We start from the raw sequence: 24,513 nt of genomic DNA, 5'->3' as shown, positions 1-24,513 counted from the left end.
AAGAAAAAACCCTCAGAAAGGAGAGAGACTTGCATGGTTTGGCACCACAACAGTGACCTTCAATGACCACTGTGCTATATTGCTATATTCTAGGAAGGGCTGACCTTGTAGAAGCCATCTCCTTCCTCTATGAGCTTGCTGAGCAGGACGATCATGATGTCGGGTTTGGAGGTGGCCATGGCCCAGGTGGCTGGACCTGGTGGAAGACAGCAGGGGGCATAATGGGTAACGGGGAGTGGCCGGAGGAGAGAGGAGGGTGGCGATGACAGGAAGAGGGGGTGTGTCTCAAGAGTAAAAGGACCGACAATGAGAAGGACAGACAAAGGAGTAGGCTGAAGTTGCCTCTAGATGCTGATCTAAGGTCTGTTTTGTTTTCCCCTCCAGTAATGGTTTAAGTTAGCATTTGGAGAGCGCAAACTGATCCTAGATCTGTAGGTAGGGGCAACTTCACCTCGGAGTGGAGCGAAACCAGTTGAGAGGTCAGGATGACGATGAAGCTGTACCCGAGATAAATATGGCGTGACTTACTGAGACAGACAGGTTTGGGGTTTCTTTGCCTCTGCATGGGCCATTTAAGCACTCAGCTAACAGATGGATACATAGATATTGACCTCATACCTGGTGCAGGTAGGATCTGACTCAAGTACAGAATCAGTAACTTCATCTCTAGTAAAGCCACTGGGAAAACGATCAACTTATTTATATGCCAATGCCAATCTCACCCAACATGAACACACAATAATACCTCATTATTAGCCAGAGTTATTCTGTGTTATTCTGCATGCTATGTGTAGGGGGGACAGGCAAGCACAAGCCATGCCAGAGCAGAGGGGGTTCACACATGCATTTATGGCTTCCCACCAGCAGGGGGAATGCATGGACTGTGGGCCTTGTTGTGGTGTTTGTGTCACAATCTCTTTTATCGGGCAGTGGATGACTTGGATGGTTAGCTTACTTCACAAAACCACAAAGGCCACATATAAAGAGAAAGGAGGGTTAAAAAGAGGACGAGAGAGTGAGAGAGTGAGAGCAGAGATATATATATAGAGAGAGGGCAAACTGTGTGTTACCTCGCGGTCGACTGGGAAGAGTCTGATATCCTGATTACGGAGAGGGGGCGGAGCCAGGGTTATGAGTGACAGGTTAGAGAAGGGAGTTAGGTGGGTGAAACGAGAGGAAACGTAATGGAACCAACCCAATAAAAGGAACCAAAAGAGAGTGTGTGTGTGTGTGTGTGTGTGAAAGTGAGCGAGAACAAGTGAAAGGTAAGTGAATAGGGAGGGAGTGAGATGAAGAAAAGAACAGAAAGTGGCAAAAGTGAGAAGCTGTGGCCAAAAAAGTGTGTCAGCAAAAGAAAAAAGGTGCATCAGCAATGCCAGCAGCAGTAGGAGCAGAGGGAGGGGCCTCACATCCACCATTATAAGCATGGTGGAAACAGAGGAGGGGGTTAGTGGGGACTGGGGAGGAAGGCATGGAGTAGCCTTGGGGAGCACCAAACCACTTAGGGAAGAGATTCAGGCAGTAGTTGACAACATTCTAGGAGTCAATGGCCACTATAGTCCAACCGAGGGGAAACACCACTACACTTAAAATAACTATAACTGACTAAAGTTGTAGCTAAACCACTGAAGCTAATGTAGAACAATATTGCAAAATTAGAACAGACAGTCCTATATACCAGTGTTTTTACATCTCTGTGTGTGTGACCAGTGATCTCTAGTCAGTTCGTACCCATCTTGGCTCCCTTCTTGAGCAGAGCCACCACCACAGAGGTGTTCCTGCAGCCCACGGCCCGGTCCAGAGGTCGCATCCCACTGTAGTCCACATGCTCTATCATCGCCCCGTGGTCCACCAAATACTGCACCTGGAGACAGACGGGGGGAGGGAAGATGGGAGTTAAAGGATGAGGAAAATTTGACTGAAAAAGGAAGGAGAGAAAGGCCAGAAGAGCATTCTACCTTTTGGTACTTATTCCAATCAACAACAGTGAAACCCATCTCTGTGCTGCACTGCCATAGGGAGGTCATCACCGTGGTGACCAGCGACCACTTACCACTTCTGAGTCTCCGTAGAAGGCGGCCAGGTCCAGGGGGGTGCGTCCACTCTTATCGGCGTGGGCGGTGGCCGCGCCCCTCTCCACCAGGCAACGCACCAATGGCAGGTGGCCCTTCAGACATGCCCAGCTCAGAGCAGTCAGACCCTCCTTGTCCATCAGGGCCAGAGACGCACCTGCAAGAGGGGATTAGAGGTCATGTTTTCATGGCAACCAGGGTCATAACATGGCCACTTAGCAGCTGTTTTTGTCCATTACTAAATACTACACATACTTTATGCCTTTGCTACATGTTGCCCATGTGGAAGTCAAACCAACACTTTTGCAGTTGCCTTTGCACTTTTACACTAGGTACTCTGAACCAATGAGAGTAGTAGAGTGGGTGGTGGTGATGTTGAGGGTGAACTGAACTCTGACCTTGTGCCAGTAGGAACTCTGCTGTGCTGTGGTGGCCCTCTGAGGAGGCCACCATGAGGGGCGTTCGGCCCTGCTTGTCTGCCATGTTGACGTCAGCTCCATGGTTCAACAGCAGGTCCACTATCTGAGGAGGAAGAAACAGAATCGTATGTAAACTCACCAAAAAAAGAAACGTCCCTTTTTCAAAGATAATTCGTAAAAATCCAAATAACTTCACTGTAAAGGGTTTAAACACTGTTTCCCATGCTTGTTCAATGAACCATAAACAATTAATGAATATGCACCTGTGGAATGGTCGTTAAGACACTAACAGCTTACAGGCAATTAAGGTCACAGTTATGAAAACTTAGGACACTAAAGAGGCCTTTCTACTGACTCTGAAAAACACCTAAAGAAAGATGCCCAGGGTCCCTGCTCATCTGCGTGAACGTGCCTTAGGCATGCTGCAAGGAGGCATGAGGACTGCAGATGTGGCCAGGGCAATAAATTGCAATGTCCGTACTGTGAGACGCCTAAGACAGCGCTACAGGGAGACAGGACGGACAGCTGATCGTCCTCGCAGTGGCAGACCACGTGTAACAACACCTGCACAGGATCGGCACATCCGAACATCACACCTGCGGGACAGGTACAGGATGGCAACAACAACTGCCCGAGTTACACCAGGAACGCACAATCCCTCCATCAGTGCTCAGACTATCCGCAATAGGCTGGAGAGAGGCTGGACTGAGGGCTTGTAGGCCTGTTGTAAGGCAGGTCCTCACCAGACATCACCAATGTCGCCTATGGGCACAAACCCACCGTCGCTGGACCAGACAGGACTGGCAAAAAGTGCTCTTCACTGACGAGTCATGGTTTTGTCTCACCAGGGCTGATGGTCGGATTCGCGTTTATCGTCGAAGGAATGAGCGTTACACTGAGGCCTGTACTCTGGAGCGGGATCGATTTGGAGGTGGAGAGTCCGTCACGGTCTGGGGCGGTGTGTCACAGCATCATCGGACTGAGCTTGTTGTCATTGCAGGCAATCTCAACGCTGTGCGTTACAGGGAAGACATCCTCCTCCCTCATGTGGTACCCTTCCTGCAGGCTCATCCTGACATGACCCTCCAGCATGACAATGCCACCAGCCATACTGCTCGTTCTGTGCGTGATTTCCTGCAAGACAGGAATGTCAGTGTTCCGCCATGGCCAGTGAAGAGCCCAGATCTCAATCCCATTGAGCACGTCTGGGACCTGTTGGATCGGAGGGTGAGGGCTAGGGCCATTCCCCCCAGAAATGTCTGGGAACTTGCAGGTGCCTTGGTGGAAGAGTGGGGTAACATCTCACAGCAAGAACTGGCAAATCTGGTGCAGTCCATGAGGAGGAGATGCACTGCAGTACTTAATGCAGCTGGTGGCCACATCAGATACTGACTGTTACCTTTGATTTTGACCCCCCCCATACAAATATTTACATAGGTTACGTTTGCTGAAAATAAACGCAGTTGACAGTTTCTTTTTTTGCTGAGTGCTCTATCATTGCCAGTACTGTATTTTATTTTTATTTCAAATTCAAGTTGTATGGCTTTGTGACTTGAAATAATAACGTGTGCGAAATTCAAAAGTTCCCACCCACCTGCCAATGTCCCTGGCGCACAGCGCTGAAGAGAGGCACGATGCCCCGGCGGTTAGGCTGTCCCACCGCTGCCCCTTGTTCCAACAGCAGCCTGCACACATCCAGCTTCCCCCTGCCTGCTGCTGCCGTCAGAGCTACAGGGAGAGAGGGGGAAGCGAGGGTCAGTGAGGGTAAAAGCATTCGACAGACTGACACAGCCATACATAGGGCTGTGGCGGTCACAAAATTTCGTCAGCCGGTGATTGTCAAGCAAATAACTGTCGGTCTCACGGTAATTGACTGTTAATTAACATAAACACATTTAGCATCTCCTGGCTTCCACACATAGCCTACAAGCCACTGATGCAGACCTTTGGATTTATTATACTTTTTTAAATGTAGATGTTCCATATAATATAGACTACACCTTCACAATAAATCCATTATTTATTTTAGACAGGTCTAAAGAAACATGATATGAAGAAAATGTAGTCTATTTCAGAAGAACAGAATAGCATACTCTGAGTTGTCCTTATGTTAGGTCCTGATCTGGCTATGCCATATGGCTGTGGGCTACACTAGTTCATTTAGCAGACAAGAATGTCATGAAGAGTGATCAGATGAAATACAATTAATTGCAAAGTCCCTCTTTGCCATGAAAATGAACTTAATCCCAAAAAAAACGTTTCCACTGCATTTCAGCCCTGCCACAAAAGGACCAGCTGCCATCATGTCAGTGATTCTTTCGTTAACACAGGTGAGAGTTTTGACGAGGACAAGGCTGGAGATCACTCTGTCATGCTGATTGAGTTAGAATAACAGACTGGAAGCTTTAAAAGGAGGGTGGTGCTTGAAATCATTGTTCTTCCTCTGTTAACCATGGTTACCTGCAAGGAAACACGTGCAGTCATCATTGCTTTGCACAAAAAGGGCTTCACAGGCAAGGATATTGCTGCTAGTAAGATTGCACCTAAATCAACCATTTATCGGATCATCAAGAACTTCAAGGAGAGAGGTTCAACTGTTGTGAAGAAGGCGTCAGGGTGCCCAAGAAAGTCCAGCAAGCGCCAGGACCGTCTCCTAAAGTTGATTCAGCTGGAGGATCGGGGCACCACCAGTGCAGAGCTTGCTCAGGAATGGCAGCAGGCAGGTGTGAGTGCATCTGCATGCACAGTGAGCCGAAGACTTTTGGAGGATGGCCTGGTGTCAAGAAGGGCAGCAAAAAAGCCACTTCTCTCCAGGAAAAACATCAGGGACAGACTGATATTCTGCAAAAGGTACAGGGATTGGACTGCTGAGGACTGGGGTAAAGTCATTTTCTCTGATGAATCCCCTTTCCGATTGTTTGGGGCATCCGGAAAACACCTTGTCCGGAGAAGATAAGGTGAGCGCTACCATCAGTCCTGTGTCATGCCAACAGTAAAGCATCCTGAGACCATTCATGTGTGGGGTTGCTTCTCAGCCAAGGGAGTGGGCTCACTCACAATTTTGCCTAAAAACACAGCCATGAATAAAGAATGGTACCAACACATCCTCCGAGAGCAACTTCTCCCAACCATCCAAGAACAGTTTGGTGACGACCAATGCCTTTTCCAGCATGTGATAACTAAGTGGCTCTGGGAACAAAACATCTACATTTTGGGTCCATGGCCAGGAAACTCCTCAGACCTTAATCCCATTGAGAACTTGTGGTCGATCCTCATGAGGCGGGTGGACAAACAAAACCCACAAATTCTGACAAACTCCAAGCATTGATTATGCAAGAATGGGCTGCCATCAGTCAGGATGTGGCCCAGAAGTTAATTGACATCATGCCAGGGCGGATTACAGAGTTCTTGAAAAAGAAGGGTCAACACTGCAAATATTGACTCTTTGCATAAATTTAATGTAATTGTCAATAAAAGCCTTTGACACTTAGGGAATGCTTGTAATTATACTTCAGTATACCATAGTAACATCTGACAAAAATATCTCATAACACTGAAGCAGCGAACTTTGTGAAGACCAATACTTGTGTCATTCTCAAAACTTTTGACCACGACTGTATAATTCACAAGTGATAGGGTAATATTGTCACCCATCAGACTATCCTTCATTTAATCTTGTCTTTACATATACTAAATAATGTATATGTGTGAAATTTGTTTTGATTTAGAATGGACCATTATCATGCGCCTGTCTCGAAACACCAGCCAGGTAGACTATACTCCTGTTGTAAAGATAAGCAATGTGCTTAATATTTCCTTAATATTAAGGAAGTTGAGAAATAAATATAGTAGGCCGATGGGATCCTCCTCTTTTTAAGAGTTGCCATCACTCTGTTTTCTCACGCAATTGCATTGCATATAGAAATGTTGCGCAACATGAGCTCATGGGCTCTCATTAAGTGTTTGATTCGATTTTCGATTACATTTGCATTGATGTCAGAGTGATTAGAGGGACAATAAGAGTGCTGAGTACCAGGCAGTTAGCAAGTTTGGTAGGCTACTAATGACCATCAGCAGCATCAGAGCTTGGAGAAGCCTAATTACCGTGACTAAACAGTCACGTGGAATTTGACTGCCTTCATGACTGGTGACCGCCGGTGTCGCGGTAATACGGTCACCACAACAGCCCTAGCCATACACAAACACACCAAAATAACACATACCAGTCTCTCCCCAGAGTGTGTCAAAGTTGTTGATCTGTGCTCGCTCCTCCTCCTCCTCGTCCTTCTCTGGCAGGTCCAATAGGTAAGAGGCGATCTGTACAGGAGGCAACATTCAGACTTAGTGTGTGTACGGTATGTGTGTGTTTGTGTGTGTGTGTGCACGTGGGTGTACCTCTGTGTATCCCATGCTGGCCCCTGCTATAAGGGCCTGCTGGACAGCGTGACTCTTGGTGAAGGCTCCTTGGGGCTGTCCATCAGGGTTCCAGTCACTCTGCACCAGGAACTTGACCACCTGCAGGTGTCCTCGCAGTGCAGCGTGCACCAGCGCACACTGACCCTTCTTATCCAGGTGGTCCACCTACACACAGGAAGAGAGAGAGGGTCACTATACACATGCATACACACAGACATCACATGCAGACACTGTTCAAAAATACCTATTGGTAAGTTTTGCCCAGTAGGTGACACCATGGCTGGCAGAGAGTTATATTGTGTTGTGTAAATGCATCATAATGCTGTTGTAATAAACCTCAATGGCCAAAGTGACAGTATGCACAGTTGTGGTGGTTGGTTCCTGACCTTGGCCTTGCAGGCGCAGAGCGCGGTGACAATGGGCAGGTGTCCAGCGGCAGCGGCGTAGCCCAGCGGGGTGAGGCCGCTGTCCGACTCCCCGTCTACGTGCGCTCCGTTCTCCAGCAGCAGGCCGGCTGTCTCAGCGTAACCCAGGTGGGCGTGGACACATAGCACTGGGGCGTTGTGCAGAACCTCAGAACGGTAGTTAACATTGGCTCCGCCCAGGACCAACAAACGGCTCACCTAGAGGGAGGAGAGTAGTGTCAAACATATAATCAATACACCAAACATCGAATGCAATTGTGCTTTGGTTAGGCCACTGCTGGTGTGAGTGTGTGTCCAGTACCTTGATGTTGGGTGTGTAGAGGTTCCTCAGTGAGGCCAGAGCAGTGGAGAGCCCCTCTGTGCTGTAAGAGACCCACAGCCCCTGCAGGACAGACGAGGAGACCCCAACCTTCTTACTCAGGCCCTGTGGAGAAGATAACAGTAATATCAACAACAGTGTTACTCCACAGTGGGTAGAAGCTGTAGACCCAGATGTTGGAGGTGTGCTTGTGTGCTGAGTGAGATGAGTTGTGTGGTGGTGTGTCGTTACCTTGAAGATGTGTGCTTTGAGGATGTGGTGGCCCAGCTCGATGGTCTGCTGCCGGTTCAGTTTGCCCTCCTGACGCGAGAACCAGAAGGCCAGGAGCGTGTGGCCACTCCTACAGTCACAGAGAGATAGAGGAGAAGAAGGGATGAAGAAAATAGTGAGAGTGGAGAAAGACAGATGTAGAGAGAGGGAGAGAATTTACATGAGAAAGAAGAACAGAAAGCTTCACAAATTCAAGCTGTAAACATTGATGTTCCAGGTACACGCTTTGCAGAGGGTCTCATTTGTTCCTCTCAGTGGATCAGTGTCTCCCTACCTCGGGTCACAGAGGAACTTAGTCTTCTCCCCATCCTCCCTCCAGATGAGCCACTCCCTGAAGGAGGGGTGTGTGAACATACGCGTTCCGTCCCTCCTTCGCACCAGGAAGGGCGACAGCAGCTCCAGTCTCCCCTGGAAGTCCTCCCAGTCCAGGGCGGGGCCTCGCACGGCGCCAGCGTTCACCGCCCCGTACGCCTGTTCGTCCGTGAGAGGGTGGAGGGAGGCCACGGCCACGTTGAGCAGGGGGAGGGCACGCTCGAAGGACGACTGGGTGGGGAAACGCATGTTGAGCTGCAGAAGGTACACCTCAGCCAGGCTCACCGGCACCACCTGTGGGGGAGACATGGAGAAACACCTCTGGTCAGTTTTGTAACGAAACATCATATGAACGTTCACAGAGAGAGATAAACACACAAACAGGCATAGTATGGAACACAAGCAGAAACCTTGAGACATACAGTATACAGCTCCATGACCTGGACACCGACTCACCTTGAAGCTGGAGCTCTTGAGCACCAGGTAGCCCTTCTCGATGAGGTCCAGCGTGAGCTTCAGGTAGAGGTAGGAGCCGCGGCTCAGGGCCTTGAGGTGGGTGCTCAGCTTGGCGAAGGCTGCGTTGTCCAGACGCCCGTTGAGAGACACGTTGCTCTGGATCTCAGCACTGCCCTGGATCCGCTGCAGCAGGTAGCCCTGCAGGCCAGATCGGGAAGAGAATGGAGTTCAGCATCATGATAACTCGTGGGGGGCTTTTATCACAATAGTTGATGATAATCGTTTTAAATCGGGATTGCCTACTTTTACTACAATGATTGAGGTTGAAGTGAGAGATGATCAGAGAGTAAAGATGTCAGACAGATGGTTTGGTGTGAACCTGAACCCTACCTGCAGGTCCTGGTCTATGGCATCATTCTCCTCCAGGCGGTCAAGAGAGATACGGTGGAACGGGAGGGGATGTGTGATCTCCTGTAGGGAGGTCCTGACGGTGACCACCAGTTTGAGCCAGGGAGGGAAGCGTTCCATGGTCTTACACAGGAAGGAGGTGATGGTGTCGCCGTAGTCCGGCTTGTGGAACTCTGCCTCATTCAGCCCGTCTACCAGGATGATCAGGTCCTCCTCACATGCTATCTTCCTCTCTGATGAACACAAAGACAACAAGGCTGTTTATCAGGACAAGGAGTGGAGATAATTAACTATTAGCTACTGAGATGGGACATTTTATATAGTTTTTTTTGGAATACATGAATGGAGTTGGCCCAAACCCTGAGAGAAAATAACAAGTTATCAAATGTACAGCTCCTATGCAGTTCCATAAAACCTTGAACCCCCCAGACCTCTGTGCAGGATGTCGAGGGGCTCCAGCACGCCCCTCCTGAAGGCATTGAGGGGATCCTGGACACAGGAGCGCAGACTGAGGGTGGTCTGCAGGTGGGGCTCCCGCAGCAGCTGCTCCCTGTAGGCCATGAGCTGAGGCGTCCGGCACAGCAGAGCCGCCACGTTGTGGACAAACTCTGGCACCAGGCACGTGTAGGCGTTGTCCGCCTGGCAGTAGTGGTACGCCACCACCTGGGGGCGATAGAGAGTGAAGGTGAGTGGGGTAGGGGGAGATCTTTTCTTTTTTTTAATATAGGTGATCGCATTGAAATTGTAAATATATTTTATATTTTATCTAGATATCTCTGATTATCACACTTTCTTTTTCCAAAGAGAGAGATACATTTAACTGAATCCACAAGAGGGCGCAAATTAACCCACAAAAATATATTTTGTCTTGAATCTTCAGCACGTAACAATCAAATAAAACACAAACCAAACAGGCCTAGGTGACAGTCTGTGCCAACTAACCACTATCATCTTTATGACACAAGAGTTAGAGCGGACTGAAGCCCAGCGACAGATTGAGGCTTCATTTAAAAAAAACACTGTTGAAAAACAATACCATGTTACATTATTCATTGAAGAGTGATGCCTGCTGTGTAGCTTGTTGTGACTGTTGGGTCTTTGTTTGTCTGTAGTGTGTCAGATGAATTGACTGGCACTGAGACCCTGGGGGTGGTGAGATGGCAGACAGATAAGGTAGAAGTTGCCTCTTACCACTGGTCCATTTTTAACTCCCCTGTTGGATAAGGTTAGGCAGTCTGATCCTAGATCTGTAGTTTAATGTATGGTATAATACAGCACCGCCTTGGATAGAGTGGACTTGGGAGTGCTGAGCAAAGCCAGTAGGCTTCACAGACTGGCTCCAACGTAAAGCTTCCCTCAGGAATATTTCAGACTAGATTAGAGAGCTTCACTCCAAAAGTCATACAAAGATTCATAGCCATATGCTCCTGGCCACTGACATCCACAGGGATCTGAAGCTAAAAGTGGTCTGTGTGTAGTATTTGTGATGCTTGTGTGTGCTAGTGTAGTGTGTAGTGTGTGTGTGGGTCAACCACTGGAGCAGGCTGTCATTAAGAATGCATGTGGACGCTAAGGGGATCTAATGGCTCGGCTGGAACACTGCTCCCAGGGCCTATGCATATTTCATTAGGTCATAGCACAGAGAGACAGAGGGAACGAGAGAGACAGCAAGAGAGAGAGAGGGGGGGGGGGAAAGAGAGAGCTTCCCTTTGTTTTTCTGCTGCCTCTGCACAACACCGCCAGTCATGAAAATGGAATGGAGAGAGAGATAGACAGAGAGAGAGAAAGAGAGATGGAGTGAAGAGCCAGATTGGATAGCAGGAGTTGACAGTGGACGGAGAAAGAGGGAGAGTGCTAAGTGAATTAAGGAAGACATTAGCATCAGTGTTGCTAGAGCGGATGGGTTAAGGACATTGGGAGAGAGCATGGAGAGAGAAAAGGAGAGATAAAAGGATGTAGATAGAACAGAATGCTGATAATGGAGAGAATGAGAGAAGAGCGGCAGCGGATAGAGAGAATAAATAATAGAGTGAGCAGGGAGAGGACAAGGCCACAAGGAGGTGAGAGGGCAGAGACAGCTAGCAGACCATATATACTATAGGAAAGAGCTGCTGACACTGAAGAACAAAGGAGCAGGTGTGCAGGCATTGATTTCAGACCAACATCAACACACCTTCCCCCTTAGCAATGTCTCAATGACCAGTTTATTTGTTGAATCCGGGCCATGTTCAGTAGGGCACACCGTTGTAGAACGTTCAAATAGAAATAGAATACAGTGTAAACCAGACATGTACCTCTGAGCAACGATTCACCCAGCTGGTCAGGGTGGTTTTGAATGGTACTTAAGACTACTGAGATGCAGCTGTGAAGTGGTGGTGTAGTGTTGTACCTGTGAGGCGAGCCTCCGTAAAGCCTCCTCCTGGCGTCGCCTCATCTCGGGGGTGCCAGGGCAGCTGCCCCCCAGGGTGCCATGGGAGTGCTGGGGCTGGGTGAGGGGCAGGGTCTCCCCATCTGAGAGAGAGAGAGAGAGAGAGAGAGAGAGAGAGAGAGAGAGAGAGAGAGCAGAAAGAGGGAGAAGTATGTTTATAGATCAAGTTGAGTGCATCTACTGTGTGCATTATTTACACACACACACAAGGATGCTTTTTATACGCATCTTAAGACACATCCCCAGTACAACAGGCCCTTCTAGCAGCAGCCAGCATGGATCATAGTTACAAACACACACACACTCCTGTAGGACAGTATAAGCGTACGTTTGGGCGAGGCGTGTGGGCTGTCCGAGGCGATCTGCCTCATGCGGTTGCCGTGGCAGCTGAGCGCCACCAGGCGGGAGATGATGGCGGTCTTGCCGAAGCCCACGTTGCCCACGACAACCACACCTCGATTGGCTGCCGAGTCGTCGCCGCGAAGACGGGCGTCCACTTCCTGGAAGAGCCACTCTCTCCCGGTGAAGAGCGAGTCAGCTGTCAGGCTGGGCACCTCGAAGAGGAGGGGCTTGAGGGCGATATCCGGGGGGCGGTAGGGAGCAAAGCGTACTGGAGAGAGAGAGGAAGGGTACAGATTATAGGTGAGGGAAAAGACACAGGACTTGATGTGTAGAGTCCACTGCACTGTCATTCTGATTTCCTCAGTGCAACGTCAGCTCGTCACCCATAGAGGGGGATGTTCATCAAAATAAGACACCATGGGTGAACTCCACCATTGGGCTTCATATTAAGAACTACATAATGAAACAGAATTACTAAGTGTATGGTAGATACTGTCTGTATATAACAAGTACATATGGTTAGCAGAGTGGGGGATATGGGATTAGATAACATATTGCAGTAGAGGGATACTGTTCTGTACTCCTACTAATACAGTAACACTACTGTGAATGCACCACTAGTTTAACAAGCACATCATTATAATGTGGCATTAACTGACGTAGAACAGTAGAATGCCTTATAATGGGAGGGAGGGGGAGAAGAGAAAGAGAGGTGCATCACTTACGTGAGTTAGATTGCCAGGCATGGCTGTAAGCGGAAGCTGAGGCAGAGGACAGAGGAGAGAGACAACGCATGAGAGAGAGAGAGAGAGAGAGAGAGAGAGAGCTGGAAGGGGAGGGGGAGGAGAAAGGGGAAGATGGATGGGAGGGTTGGTGCAGCTAGCTAGCAGAGGAGAGGGGATGGTGAGAGGGAGGGAGGGAGCAGGGTGGTGGGGAGCAGAACCACACCCAACGTTTCATCCCTGATCCTAGGATGAAGCCTAAGACACATACAAATATCGTGTGAGCATATTTGAATGCATGTGAGCTCGTTCTTGGACCCCATTTTTTCTGTCCATGCCTCAGAGCCGTGGTTGTGAGTGTGTGCGTGTCCAGTAGTTCTGTACTCATGAGTAAGAAAGGCAAAGGTAACGCGATATCTCTGTATGAGTTTTCATTCCCGGTGTGGTCTGATCTTAGGGAGAAAGTGCTGTGGTAAGCATTGTAGTGTGGCAGGCAGGGGGCTAAAAATACAGTCAGAGAGAGAGAGCGAGAGAGAGAGAAAGGGAGAGAGAAAGGGAGAGAGAGGAATAGAGAGAGAGAGGAATAGAGAGAGAGGAATACAGAGAGGGAGAAGTATGGAGAATTGGAGGTAGAAAGATAGGGTGTGTGCGTTTGTGTTTATACATCTGCGTATCTGTGTGTGTGCATGTGCAAGTCTGTTTGTGTGTGTTTGTGCGTGTTCAATGTGTGTGTTCAGTGTGTGTGTGATTTAAGCCTTATAAAGCCTTGGCCATGAGTGATGGGGCCTCAGACAGGACCCCTGCAGTGACAGATGAGCCAGGGAGTGGTGAGGAGGAAAGTCAATAACATTGATCTGGGAGGGGAGACGGATTAAGGTGTACTGGGGGTGTGTGTGTGTGTGTGTGTGTGTGTGTGGTGTACCAGGCCCAAAGGGAGGGTTGCATCACCCAATACCAGGCAGGGAGAGGGGTTTAGAGGGACAGTGCACCAAGTATGTCTACACAGATATACACTCACCTCACAAATCATACTTACTAACACACTGACTTACAGTGAGGGAAAAAAGTATTTGATCCCCTGCTGATTTTGTACGTTTGCCCACTGACAAAGAAATGTTATAAATTGATTTGCATTTTAAAATGAGGGAAATAAGTATTTGACACCCTCTCAATCAGAAAGATTTCTGGCTCCCAGGTGTCTTTTAAACAGGTAACGAGCTGAGATTAGGAGCACACTCTTAAAGGGAGTGCTCCTAATCTCAGTTTGTTACCTGTATAAAAGACACCTGTCCACAGAAGCAATCAATCAATCAGATTCCAAACTCTCCACCATGGCCAAGACCAAAGAGCTCTCCAAGGATGTCAGGGACAAGATTGTAGACCTACACAAGGCTGGAATGGGCTACAAGACCATCGCCAAGCAGTTTGGTGAGAAGGTGACAACAGTTGGCGCGATTATTCGCAAATGGAAGAAACACAAAATAACTGTCAATCTCCCTCGGCCTGGGGCTCTATGCAAGATCTCATCTCGTGGAGCTGCAATGATCATGAGAACGGTGAGGAATCAGCCCAGAACTACACGGGAGGATATTGTCAATGATCTTAAGGCAGCTGGGACCATAGTCACCAAGAAAACAATTGGTAACACACTACGCCGTGAAGGACTGAAATCCTGCAGCGCCCGCAAGGTCCCCCTGCTCAAGAAAGCACATATACATGCCCGTCTGAAGTTTGCCAATGAACATCTGAATGATTCAGAGGAGAACTGGGTGAAAGTGTTGTGGTCAGATGAGACCAAAATGGAGATCTTTGGCATCAACTCAACTCGCCGTGTTTGGAGGAGGAGGAATGCTGCCTATGACCCCAAGAACACCATCCCCACCGTCAAACATGGAGGTGGAAATCATTATGCTTTGGGGGTGTTTTTCTGCTAAGGGGACAGGACAACTTCACCGCATCAAAGGGACGATGGACGGGGCCATATACCGTCAAATCTTGGGTGAGAACCTCCTTCCCTCAGCCAGGGCATTGAAAATGGGTCGTGGATGGGTATTCCAGCATGACAATGACCCAAAAACACGGCCAAGGCAACAAAGGAGTGGCTCAAGAAGAAGCACATTAAGGTCCTGGAGTGGCCTAGCCAGTCTCCAGACCATAATCCCATAGAAAACCTGTGGAGGGAGCTGATGGTTCGAGTTGCCAAACGTCAGCCTCGAAACATTAATGACTTGGAGAAGATCTGCAAAGAGGAGTGGGACAAAATCCCTCCAACTACAAGAAACGTCTGACCTCTGTGATTGCCAACAAGGGTTTTGCCACCAAGTACTAAGTCATGTTTTGCAGAGGGGTCAAATACTTATTTCCCTCATTAAAATGCAAATCAATTTCTAACATTTTTTACATGCGTTTTTCTGGATTTTCTCCCTCCCTCTCCCACTTATCCAACCTCACCAATCCACCCACACCCCCACCCAGAGTGATATGAGGCCTACCTCTGAGGTCGTGTCCGGAGTGCCCGGCCCCAGAATTCTGCCGGGGCATCCTGAGGGAGGTCCTCAGGGGAGTGTGTCTCTGCTCATCCAGATAGGCCAGGTCCTCCAGGTGGGCCGAACTCGTGGCTAATGTGTGTGCATGTGTGTGTGTGAGAGGTAAATTGGTGCAACAGATGAGAGGGAAGAAAAACAGAGTTAGTCAAACAAAGCAAGGAATCACTGAACCGCCTAAACCTGAATGCTAAATTGCTAATGCTAACGACAGACACCCTTGGAAATAGACAAACATATCAGTTCCATACCTCACCATTGAGATCCACTACAAACCAGCACCATTTGAAATCCAACTCCAAGCAAACAGAAGTGTTTTAAACGGTCAGAGTACAAGACTAATGTGAACTAATGTGTGTAACTATAGCATGGTAGAGTGTATGTGTGTGTGAGCCTGTGTGAAAGTGTGTGACCTCATACACACCAAACACACTTCCTTCCTCGGACGACCCCTTTTCCAGATAGTTTGTTTAGTTTTTCCCTCTCTGTTAACAATATTCCCAAGTCCGGAGCTCTTCCAGCTGTCCCAAAAAACACTGTCTCTCAATAGGGAGAAAAAAAGAGTAGGAAGATAAATGCAGTAGAGAGTTTTTAGCATTAGGATAAGAGCTTTATGGAGAATGACAGCGATAACCTCGTGCTACAGGGAGGGACTCACAATGCACCTCCTTCCTTCCTGTCAGGAAAATAGTGTAATCCTGCATACCACAAAGTTCTGAACCACTGGGCTAGCTGGCGCTAACAACAATTAAATCAAAGAAAATAAGTTCTATCCACCACTCACCTACACTGCAACCCCTGATCTGTTTTACCTATGACAGGGATCCCTCCCAGACTAGTACCCTTCCACTGCAATACAGCTCAAACTGTAGCAGGCGTGTGGCGAGTGGGATCTCAGATTTACGGTGGTTTGCGGGGACCTTGGTGTGGGCGAGCAGCTGTATTAGACTTAGATTTTAGATGTGTTTATTAGTCACATGCACAGGGTCGCAGATCTAATTGCAGGGTACAGTGAAATTCTTAAGCTCAGAGCTCCAACAGTACAGGTCAAAAAGTGAAGTGAATGAAACAATAATACAAATAATAATATATACATATTTAAAACATAATCAATGATAAATGTCCATGGGGGTAGCCACTGCCATAGCTCATAGGGCTTGACGTGGCGCTATGGGGACATTTTGGGGACATTTTGCTTTGGTGGAGTTGGGTTTGTGTGTTATGTGTTTTTAATAGTCATTGCTATGTGAGAAAAGTGCTGGTGTGAGAGAGAGAGAGAAGGAAAGTGGGCGAGAGGTGTGCGTTTCTGCAGAACAGAATGTCAAGGCTCATAAGGTAGCCTCTCTGTCAGTTGGAGTCATCTATTGCATTTGAACCAGGAGATCAGAGCCATTTTGAAAGTGAGCTTGACTACATAGGATGAAAGCGAGCAGACGGAGATGCAAGAGGCAGGAGGAAGAGATGGAGGAGGAGGTAGTTGGAAGAGGAAGGCAAGAGAGAGGAGAGGTGAGGAGAGAAATAGATGAGCTAGAGGGAAAGGGGAGGGAGCGAGGTAGAGGTAAAGAAAGAGATAAAGAGAAAGAGAGGATATATGGAGTGAGAGCAGAGAGCCTCTCGTTCAGAGCCCAGTGTGGGTGGCTGCCCCTGCTCTGCTCCTGAGGCGTGTAGCAGGACAGCAGACCAGAACATCTCTACCTAGTGCTCCCTTGCTCCCTCTGAGCAATGACCCTCACTGAATCACTCTTCTCCTCTCCTGTCAGTAGCTTGTGTGTGATGATCAAAGCTCTCTATACAGTCTTTCCATCATTTCACAATGTTCCCAGTTTACAAGATGCCACAGGCTAGGGCTGTGTTTATAAGCTGACATATTGTCATATTTGACATGACAGTTGTCCCATTATCACTTCTAGGCTTGCAATTCGACTGAGACCGAGTTATGTTGGGCAGAACATATAATCACAACAATCATCTATCCCTACATGAATTTTGGTGACGTCCAACAGAACACTGTCTCCAATTGGATGAGGAACATTGGTGGCCTATTCCCCAGCTACCACCACAAAGTCCCCAAGGCCAAAGGATTGTGGGTCATATTATTTCCTATACTCCCACAGTAAACAGAGAGAATGCTGCAGTGGGGGGCTTGGGGCGCTGCACTCGTTCTCTCCAACATTCACCCTTCTTTATCTCACTCTGCTGACAAGTTTCTCATTACCAGGAATTACCAGGGTGCCTCCCTCTTTCTATCTCTCTTTCTCTCTCTGTGTGATTCACTCCCTCTCTCCATCTCTCCCTCCCCCCAGTCACCAGAGGGACTATGCCCATGGCTTTGATGTTTCAGTGCTGCCTGGGCCAAGCCTCTCCATGCCCTGTTCATCCTCCCTCCTTCTCTCTATCCATCTTTCTTACTCAGACTCCCCTCTCCCTACTAAACTAATCTTGCTCATTCCTTCCATCTTACCGTCCTGATGACTGGAATCTATACCACACATTCTCCTATATCCGTTTCTCTTTTTTCTCTTTCTCCTTTTATCAGTGTCCCCCCTATATCTGTCTGTTGGTAGCCCTTTCTCTCTTTATTCCTCTATCAGTTTGTCTATCTCTCTGTCTATCTCTCTTTATTCCTCTATCAGTTTGTCTAGCTCTCTTTGCATCTCTATTCCTTTCCCTTTCTCTCTCCTATATCAGTCTCCTCCCCCATTCTCCCATCATGCCCAGCTTTCTTCCCTGACTCTTCAATAAGCTTTGTTTGCACTTCACTCCTCTCAGTGGCCTCTTAGAGGGCAGGTGTCAGAAGTAAAAAGAAAAGACGCCAAACAACGTAAACCCCGTTACGAGCGCCGCAATCCCTTAAACACTGCTAGCCCAGCTCCATTCATCCCACTGGATAGGCCAAGTCAGAGGTGAGGAGCTACAGGCTTTTTTTTATAACTGGCTTGCTATGCTGCTTTTATATGCCCTGACATAGAGAGGACATTGGAAACACATGTTTGAACACTGTGGGGATTTCCTCTCCCTGAAGGAATGTTTTACCCTATTCCCATTAAAGTTAATGTCTGAGTGGCACAGTGGGGTAAATAAGAGCACCAAAATGAGGTGGGAACATTCAGTCAGTGTCAGATGCTGAGTTGGGGGTCAATTCCAACTTGATAACTAGATATCACACATTTATGAAAGTAATATAGCCAAACCCTATAAGGATTTTCAATTAATTATGAGTTAAAAGTGTGAAATTAAATGTGGTAAACAAATCAACAAGAGGCGTGGCTGGCACAGTGACTCACCTGCCACAGAGTTGGGCCGGGGCATGAGGTAGAGGGGAATGGAGTGGGCAGAGTGGGAGGAGTGGGCCGTATCCAGGCTCCTCTCTGGGATCTTGTTCAAGCTGTAGGTGGAGGCAGCCATGTTCTCATCCACGCGGTACAGGAACGAGTCTGTGCCCGAACACTTCTGGGTCTGCCACAGCTTCAGGCTACCCCGCGAGCCCTCCCCGTGCTTCCCCCCACCCCGGTCAGCATTCTCAGAGTAGCTGGTCAGCGTGGCTGTCAGATAAAAGGTAGTTTAGACAAATATATGCAGTGTTACAGTTCTTTAGAGACTTTAGAGCTTAGTTTCAAACTGATTAAGGCCCATGGAGCGAATTTACTCATCATTCAATTACAGACCTCAAAGTAAATGTTATAACAATAAGAAAATCTCCCAACAGTAGAGCCAATAAGTATATAAAACAGACATATTTAAATGCAGCTAACCCCATCACCTGGCTTTTCCAAAAATGTAAAGAATTAAAACATCAGAGAATACATCAAATTGCTACAGAAAACATGGCTTTATGGAAACATAACTTCCACAAAATAAATGAGCGTCTGTCCCTCACCGATGATGCCGCTGTCCCTGCTCTCCAGGGTGGAGGTGGGGCTGGTGATGGAGCCATAGGCACAGTCTCTGGAGGCGTGGTTCCCGGGGGCCCCTCCGGGGGGCAGCGTGGAGCAGGGGCTTCCTGCAGGGGGGGAGGCTGTGCTGCTGGCCAGGCTGGAGCAGGGGCTGATCCGCTGCGTCACTGACATCATGCCCTGGTAGATAGGGAGGAAGGAAGAAAGGGTCAGGTCTATACTGAAGTGCAGTGATACACCAGACTGCATCAGCCAATGAGAAATGATCAGGTAAATTAGCCATGATTAAATTCTGATAAGGCACAGCCAGTTGACACATGTACAAAGTAGCCTACACACACACACGCACGCACGCACACACACGTGCACACGTGTGTGTGTGTGTGTGCACGTGTGTGTGTGTGCACATGTGTGTGTGTGTGCGTGCGTGCGTGTGTGTGTAGGCTACATTGCACACACACACACACGCACACACACACACGTGCACACACATGTGCACACACACACACACGCGCACACACACCCACGCGCACACACACCCGACAAGATGATTGCTGACCCTAGCATTCTCTCATTGATACAGTCCTTGCCTGTCACATTATTCCAGTGCACGTGTAACCGTAGAGTCATCTGTTTTTTGATGACTCATGAAATATTTTTAATGATTGAACCATTTTTTGCAACATAATGAACTATAATTCAGTAGAATATCAATAAATGAATGTGAGCCACGGAAGCAGATTTGATCCAGTTATGCTTTGATCTATTGAGTAGGGGCAGGGAGAGAGAGAGGCAAGCCCACCTCCGGGCATGCTGGATTCTTATTCCAGCCAATCTGTTCATCAATTATGCATGGCCCTTGCTCTAATTGAAAAATGAATTGACTTGGACATTAGTCATTTGCAAATAAATCGGGAGATTAGTCAGAATAGCATAGAAATACACAGAAGTGGCCGGGTGACCAGGATATGAGCAGAGGTGTGAGTGACTTCTTAGGGCAGGTTTGGTGCAAGACAGATGGCATCCAAGTGTGGAATGCTACTTGGTCATGATAACAACTCTGTTGTGATTCTAGGCTGGATGTCTTTAGGGAGGCTCCATAGACATGATTATAGAATGGGAGGTTCCCTCCCACCTAGCCTACCCAGACTGCATCTGCGTGCGTGGGAGTGGCAGGCCTCTAAATTGGGACTTGAGAAAACCAGGGCTGGGTTTTTGTTACCACTGCAGTTTGGCACGAAGGGCCGAACCAAAAGCATACTGCAATTCTGAGCTGTGTAGAACAAGGGGTGCATCTCAATAGTCTAAACAAGTTCTCCTTTCCTCTATTCTCCTCGTCTCCTTCCACTCATCTCAACAGATCAGAAAGTCAGATAAAAGCTAAATGAGCCAGAGTCAGATCTTTGCAGATGAAGGACAGGACACCAGAGCTGGAAGGCACTAGTTAAGATGCACCCAAAGTGTGAAGTTTGGAGAAGTGGGTCAGGCTTTAAGGGGGAGTCGCTCCAGCACCGTTGGCTCTGCCATTGGATAGGCCTCTGTGGAGGCACACTGCTTAGACAAGAGGATGTGGCATGCGGCGGGCAGTTTTCATGACCGAGGTAGTGGGTCACCTTCCCCTGGCCCTCACCTGCCCTGTGTCACGGTCCGTTGGTTCTGCTCTGCAGGAGTGAAGGAGAGCCTAGCGTCACTGACTCCAAGCTAGGTTATCCATAACTCACAGGATTGATGTTCACAAACAGACCACATCTTCACAAACATCTTCTGAGCCAGCGCATAGTGGTGTCAGTGGCCATTGAGTTTGCCATAAACAAATTAAAAAATCTACGAAATGGTCCCCTTGGTTCCTTAAGAGGCCTTGGGATGTGATCTGCAAACCTCACTGTTTGGGGGTGTGCTTCTATGGATGTGAGGCCCCTATAAGCTGGACCACAGACATTGTGTGTTGGCCACCTGGCGACTATTGGAGTACCACTGATCTAGGGGAAACCCTTTACTTTTTATCCTGATGTCATGCTGGGTCTTTAAAGACTCAAAAGTATTGACAAACTAATAATATCATATTGTAACAGTGCATGACAGAAGGGTGCGTAACCTACCTGACCGTCGTCGTGTTCATGCATGCTCTTACTGTACTGTGGTGTGTGTAGTATGTGTGTGTGTGTAGTGTGTGTGTGTGTAGTGTGCATGCGTGTGTGTAACCTACCTGGTTGTCGTCGTGGTCGTTCATGTCATACTGTGAGCCCGGCTGTCCCTCGTTCATCTTGTCTCCCAGTAGGAAGCCCAGGCGCGTCATCAGGGTGTTGGCTGCCTCGTCCACAGAGGGAGGGGGGCCCAGCTCCTGACTCTCCTCACCTGGAGGGAGGGAGGGAGGGAGGGAGGGAGGGAGGGAGGGAGGGAGGGAGGGAGGGAAAGGAGTCAGGTCAACACCACAGTACAGCGATACAGATAGCAGGAGAAATATGTATTGATCTGCAGCAGATTTAGCCTGAGGGGATCAATTCTCTATTCTGAAGCATAATGGGGCAACTCCTTAATCTACACACACATAACTTAGAGATGTATCTACTGTGCTCATAACAATTCCCCCAGACACAACAACACTACAGTTCCTACAACAAATCCCCTTGGAGGAAGTTCCTGTCCCTTACACACCCTGGCTATCAATCTGTCCTTCACAAAAAATGTAAGCTATCCCACAATCCCCTGTGGCAGGACGTCGGGTGGACTGTACATCAATCCTGTGTGAGAAGCAGAGGGATGGAGCGAGTGCGGCACAGCGTTGGGGAGACACTGAGGAATACCGGAGGGCTTGGAAGGATTAACAACACATTTCTCTCATTCAGACCAGGACCCCTCCACTAAAATAAGTCTGGGAGAGGAGACTGATGAAAAATGACTTATTTTCGCCTCACTGTTGTCTGTGATGAGCTTTTCCAAGCACAACTTCTGCCACGTATTAGTAGCTTGTGTTCAAGTAGGAGCTGTCCCTGCTTCGATATCCCCCTCTTTCACAAGGACGTCACTTAATACTAAGGACAATCTGGCTAATCTTCTTGATTAAACAGCATGTTCATATTACATTCAGGCAATCAAGTTAATCAAGCTACTGGAATGCTCCGAGCATGTGCTTAATCCTCTGTGATGTTATTTAACCAGCTGACAGTTGTATTAGCATAAACAAGCGTCAGTGTAGTCTGCGCTCCGAGCCAATAGAAGACCCTAGAACGGCTCTCATCATCACTACGTGTTTAGCATCCAAATGAGGTGGCAGTCAGTCCAACGCAAAGACGGCAGATGGGAGAGGACCAACGCCCCGTCTCGATGAAAGAGGAGCGGAGAGAAAGAAGGAAGAGAAGACAGGAGTAGGCTAGGTGACAGACAGGTTGTTGGTCCTATGGGCAATAAAAACAAGAGACGGCCATCTGGAAGCCTGGTCTGTTTGACCTGTTTGGCCACCGGCCACCACCCCTACACCACAAATCTGTATCAATGGAGACAACCCTGTGTGTCGACTACTCCGCTGTGTCAAAGCGACAAAATAAGACTGCTCAACAATGGGGCACACATTGCAATTGACCACACACACACAGAGAAACAAATGCAGGCACTTGTTTTTGCTAACGGCAACAAAGAAATACACCATCAGTGCACATGGTGGTGGTAGCGTTATTGGCTTAACACATCATTGTCCTGTCACTGTTAGAACACCTACACACACACTGGTTATAAAATGGCTGATTAGTCACCTATGCCTAAGAGAGAGGGAGATGGCACCACAGCTGAGGAAATAGACTGCATAGAATCATTGATCTTCATTTTAATGTATTCTCTCGACCTAAATATGCCAACTATATAACTACAAGCACATCAAAAAATAGAACAGCTCTTTAGAGATCATATTTTCTTTCAGATCGTGTGAGCCTAAAAATGGCACAGAATTTAAATAATAAACCCATACAAATCCTGACACTACTGTATGATCACAGCTATCGTTCACCAGGATGAAGCATATGGACCTGAAAAAGAAGCAGGTACATTACAGTGCTCTGGTGGTTCTCCTTTCTCTCCCTCTCTCCACAGAATCTCACCCTGCTGAAGGAGTACAATAATGCAGATGGTCGTCATGGCAACTATCAGGGCACTACGGAATGTGCTCCTGGTTGCGTGAGTGCGTCTCTCTTTCTTTCCATCTCTCTCACCAGCTCTAGCCCTTTCGCACAGGCTCTCAAAACCTCTTTCTTTTTCTTTCTTCCACTGGTGGACTTAATGTCACGTTTTGAAAGCCTATAATTACTGCTGGATCCCACTGATGACACCATTATGAGAGTAAATCTCTACAAGGCACATGGCTGGAAAATGTTGTTCGTCAAACATGTCTGTTCAGAGGTTTCTCAAGCAGTATCAGCCGCTAACGATGACATTCTTTATTACTGAATAGCGTTGGATCCTTACTAGGACGGAAAAGAGTACAACCATAACAGTTGACACTTATTATCCCCCCCAGAAGAGACACACATGAACACACATCTATACTAGAGTGAGCTGTTAACCCCTCCTGGAGAGAGATGTAGACAGTGGCCATTAAATAGGTCAGACTGGCTGCAGGGGGCTGGAGACTGACGGGGGTTAGAGGTGGGGGGTAATTTCAGCAACAGGAATTTTAACAGGAGAGCAGGGGAGGTGGATGGATTAATGACCAACAGGTTATCCCTGTTTGAATGACCCCTGTTGCAGTCATCTGCCAAGGAAAACACTGTTACAGTGGTTCATGTGCCGAGAACACACTGCAGACTGGAACTAGCTTGTTCTGGGCAGTTCAGGCCAAGCTTGGGTCACTGCAAGAAACCTCAGAAATGGCAATATAGTGCATAGTCAGACAGAACCCATCCTCGTGAGCTGCCCAACATTGTGCTAACTAGTGACTGACCATGTCTGTAGTAGGTGAAGTTGGATGGCGTAGGGTCACAACAGCAACATTAACTATGTTCTGCCATGATGCCCCCCTTTTCCTCACTAGTTAATCCAAACAATAACAGCAGTAGCGTCTCCTCAGCTCAGATGTTAAAGTCATTCCACTCTGGGATACAAGACCCATGGGGAACCTCGTAAACATCCTAAAGTACCTTGGTCCCCGCCCCCTCCATCTCCCAGCAAGCTCTACTCTAACTGAGCGCGGTTCCCGTTCCCGTAAGAGGCACCGTTAATTATTTGTTTGTGTTTACGGCAGGGAAAAGAAAACATCAGTTAGGTTGAGGAAACCTCATGTCTTCTCTCTCAGCAGCTGTAATGCGCAAGGGTCTCAAAACAGGAGAGGAGATAGCCATTGGTTAAGTGGTTTTTGAGTGACGGCATATTAACCAATGACTGATATGATAGCACGGCTGGCAGAGGTGGTCAGGCTTCAACCCCAACATTTGAATTGCAAAGCCCTTGGAAAGCAGACTCCTCCTTCAAAGGCCAGTAGTGACAAAGCCTTTTGAAACAG

The 24,513-nt window shown here is 48.0% G+C and overlaps 1 protein-coding gene across 5 annotated transcripts in view; it reads right to left on the bottom strand.

Moving 5' to 3' along the window:
* The window catches only part of LOC121569044 (protein TANC2-like), a 67,276-nt gene that overhangs the window by 6,003 nt on the left and 36,760 nt on the right, over window positions 1–24,513 (bottom strand). For 2 of the 5 annotated variants that reach the window (XM_045221202.1, XM_045221207.1), the window contains exons 3-24: window positions 21,232–21,380; window positions 19,010–19,205; window positions 18,417–18,674; window positions 15,082–15,207; window positions 12,593–12,628; window positions 11,854–12,135; window positions 11,487–11,608; window positions 9,529–9,760; window positions 9,080–9,330; window positions 8,690–8,887; window positions 8,196–8,527; window positions 7,883–7,991; window positions 7,634–7,756; window positions 7,294–7,530; window positions 6,887–7,072; window positions 6,715–6,808; window positions 4,086–4,219; window positions 2,471–2,594; window positions 2,054–2,229; window positions 1,732–1,864; window positions 1,071–1,100; window positions 105–196 (exon numbers count right to left, since the gene is read on the bottom strand). In XM_045221202.1, the coding sequence (XP_045077137.1) occupies window positions 105–196; window positions 1,071–1,100; window positions 1,732–1,864; window positions 2,054–2,229; window positions 2,471–2,594; window positions 4,086–4,219; window positions 6,715–6,808; window positions 6,887–7,072; window positions 7,294–7,530; window positions 7,634–7,756; window positions 7,883–7,991; window positions 8,196–8,527; window positions 8,690–8,887; window positions 9,080–9,330; window positions 9,529–9,760; window positions 11,487–11,608; window positions 11,854–12,135; window positions 12,593–12,628; window positions 15,082–15,207; window positions 18,417–18,674; window positions 19,010–19,205; window positions 21,232–21,380 (3,620 nt within the window). The remainder of the gene's footprint in view (window positions 1–104; window positions 197–1,070; window positions 1,101–1,731; window positions 1,865–2,053; window positions 2,230–2,470; window positions 2,595–4,085; window positions 4,220–6,714; window positions 6,809–6,886; window positions 7,073–7,293; window positions 7,531–7,633; window positions 7,757–7,882; window positions 7,992–8,195; window positions 8,528–8,689; window positions 8,888–9,079; window positions 9,331–9,528; window positions 9,761–11,486; window positions 11,609–11,853; window positions 12,136–12,592; window positions 12,629–15,081; window positions 15,208–18,416; window positions 18,675–19,009; window positions 19,206–21,231; window positions 21,381–24,513) is intronic. The other 3 variants (XM_045221204.1, XM_045221205.1, XM_045221206.1) reach the window with 3 other exon arrangements.

Source organism: Coregonus clupeaformis, chromosome 7 (assembly GCF_020615455.1).
Source record: "Coregonus clupeaformis isolate EN_2021a chromosome 7, ASM2061545v1, whole genome shotgun sequence".
Taxonomy (NCBI): domain Eukaryota; kingdom Metazoa; phylum Chordata; class Actinopteri; order Salmoniformes; family Salmonidae; genus Coregonus; species Coregonus clupeaformis.
This window is presented reverse-complemented; position numbering and strand designations above follow the sequence as displayed.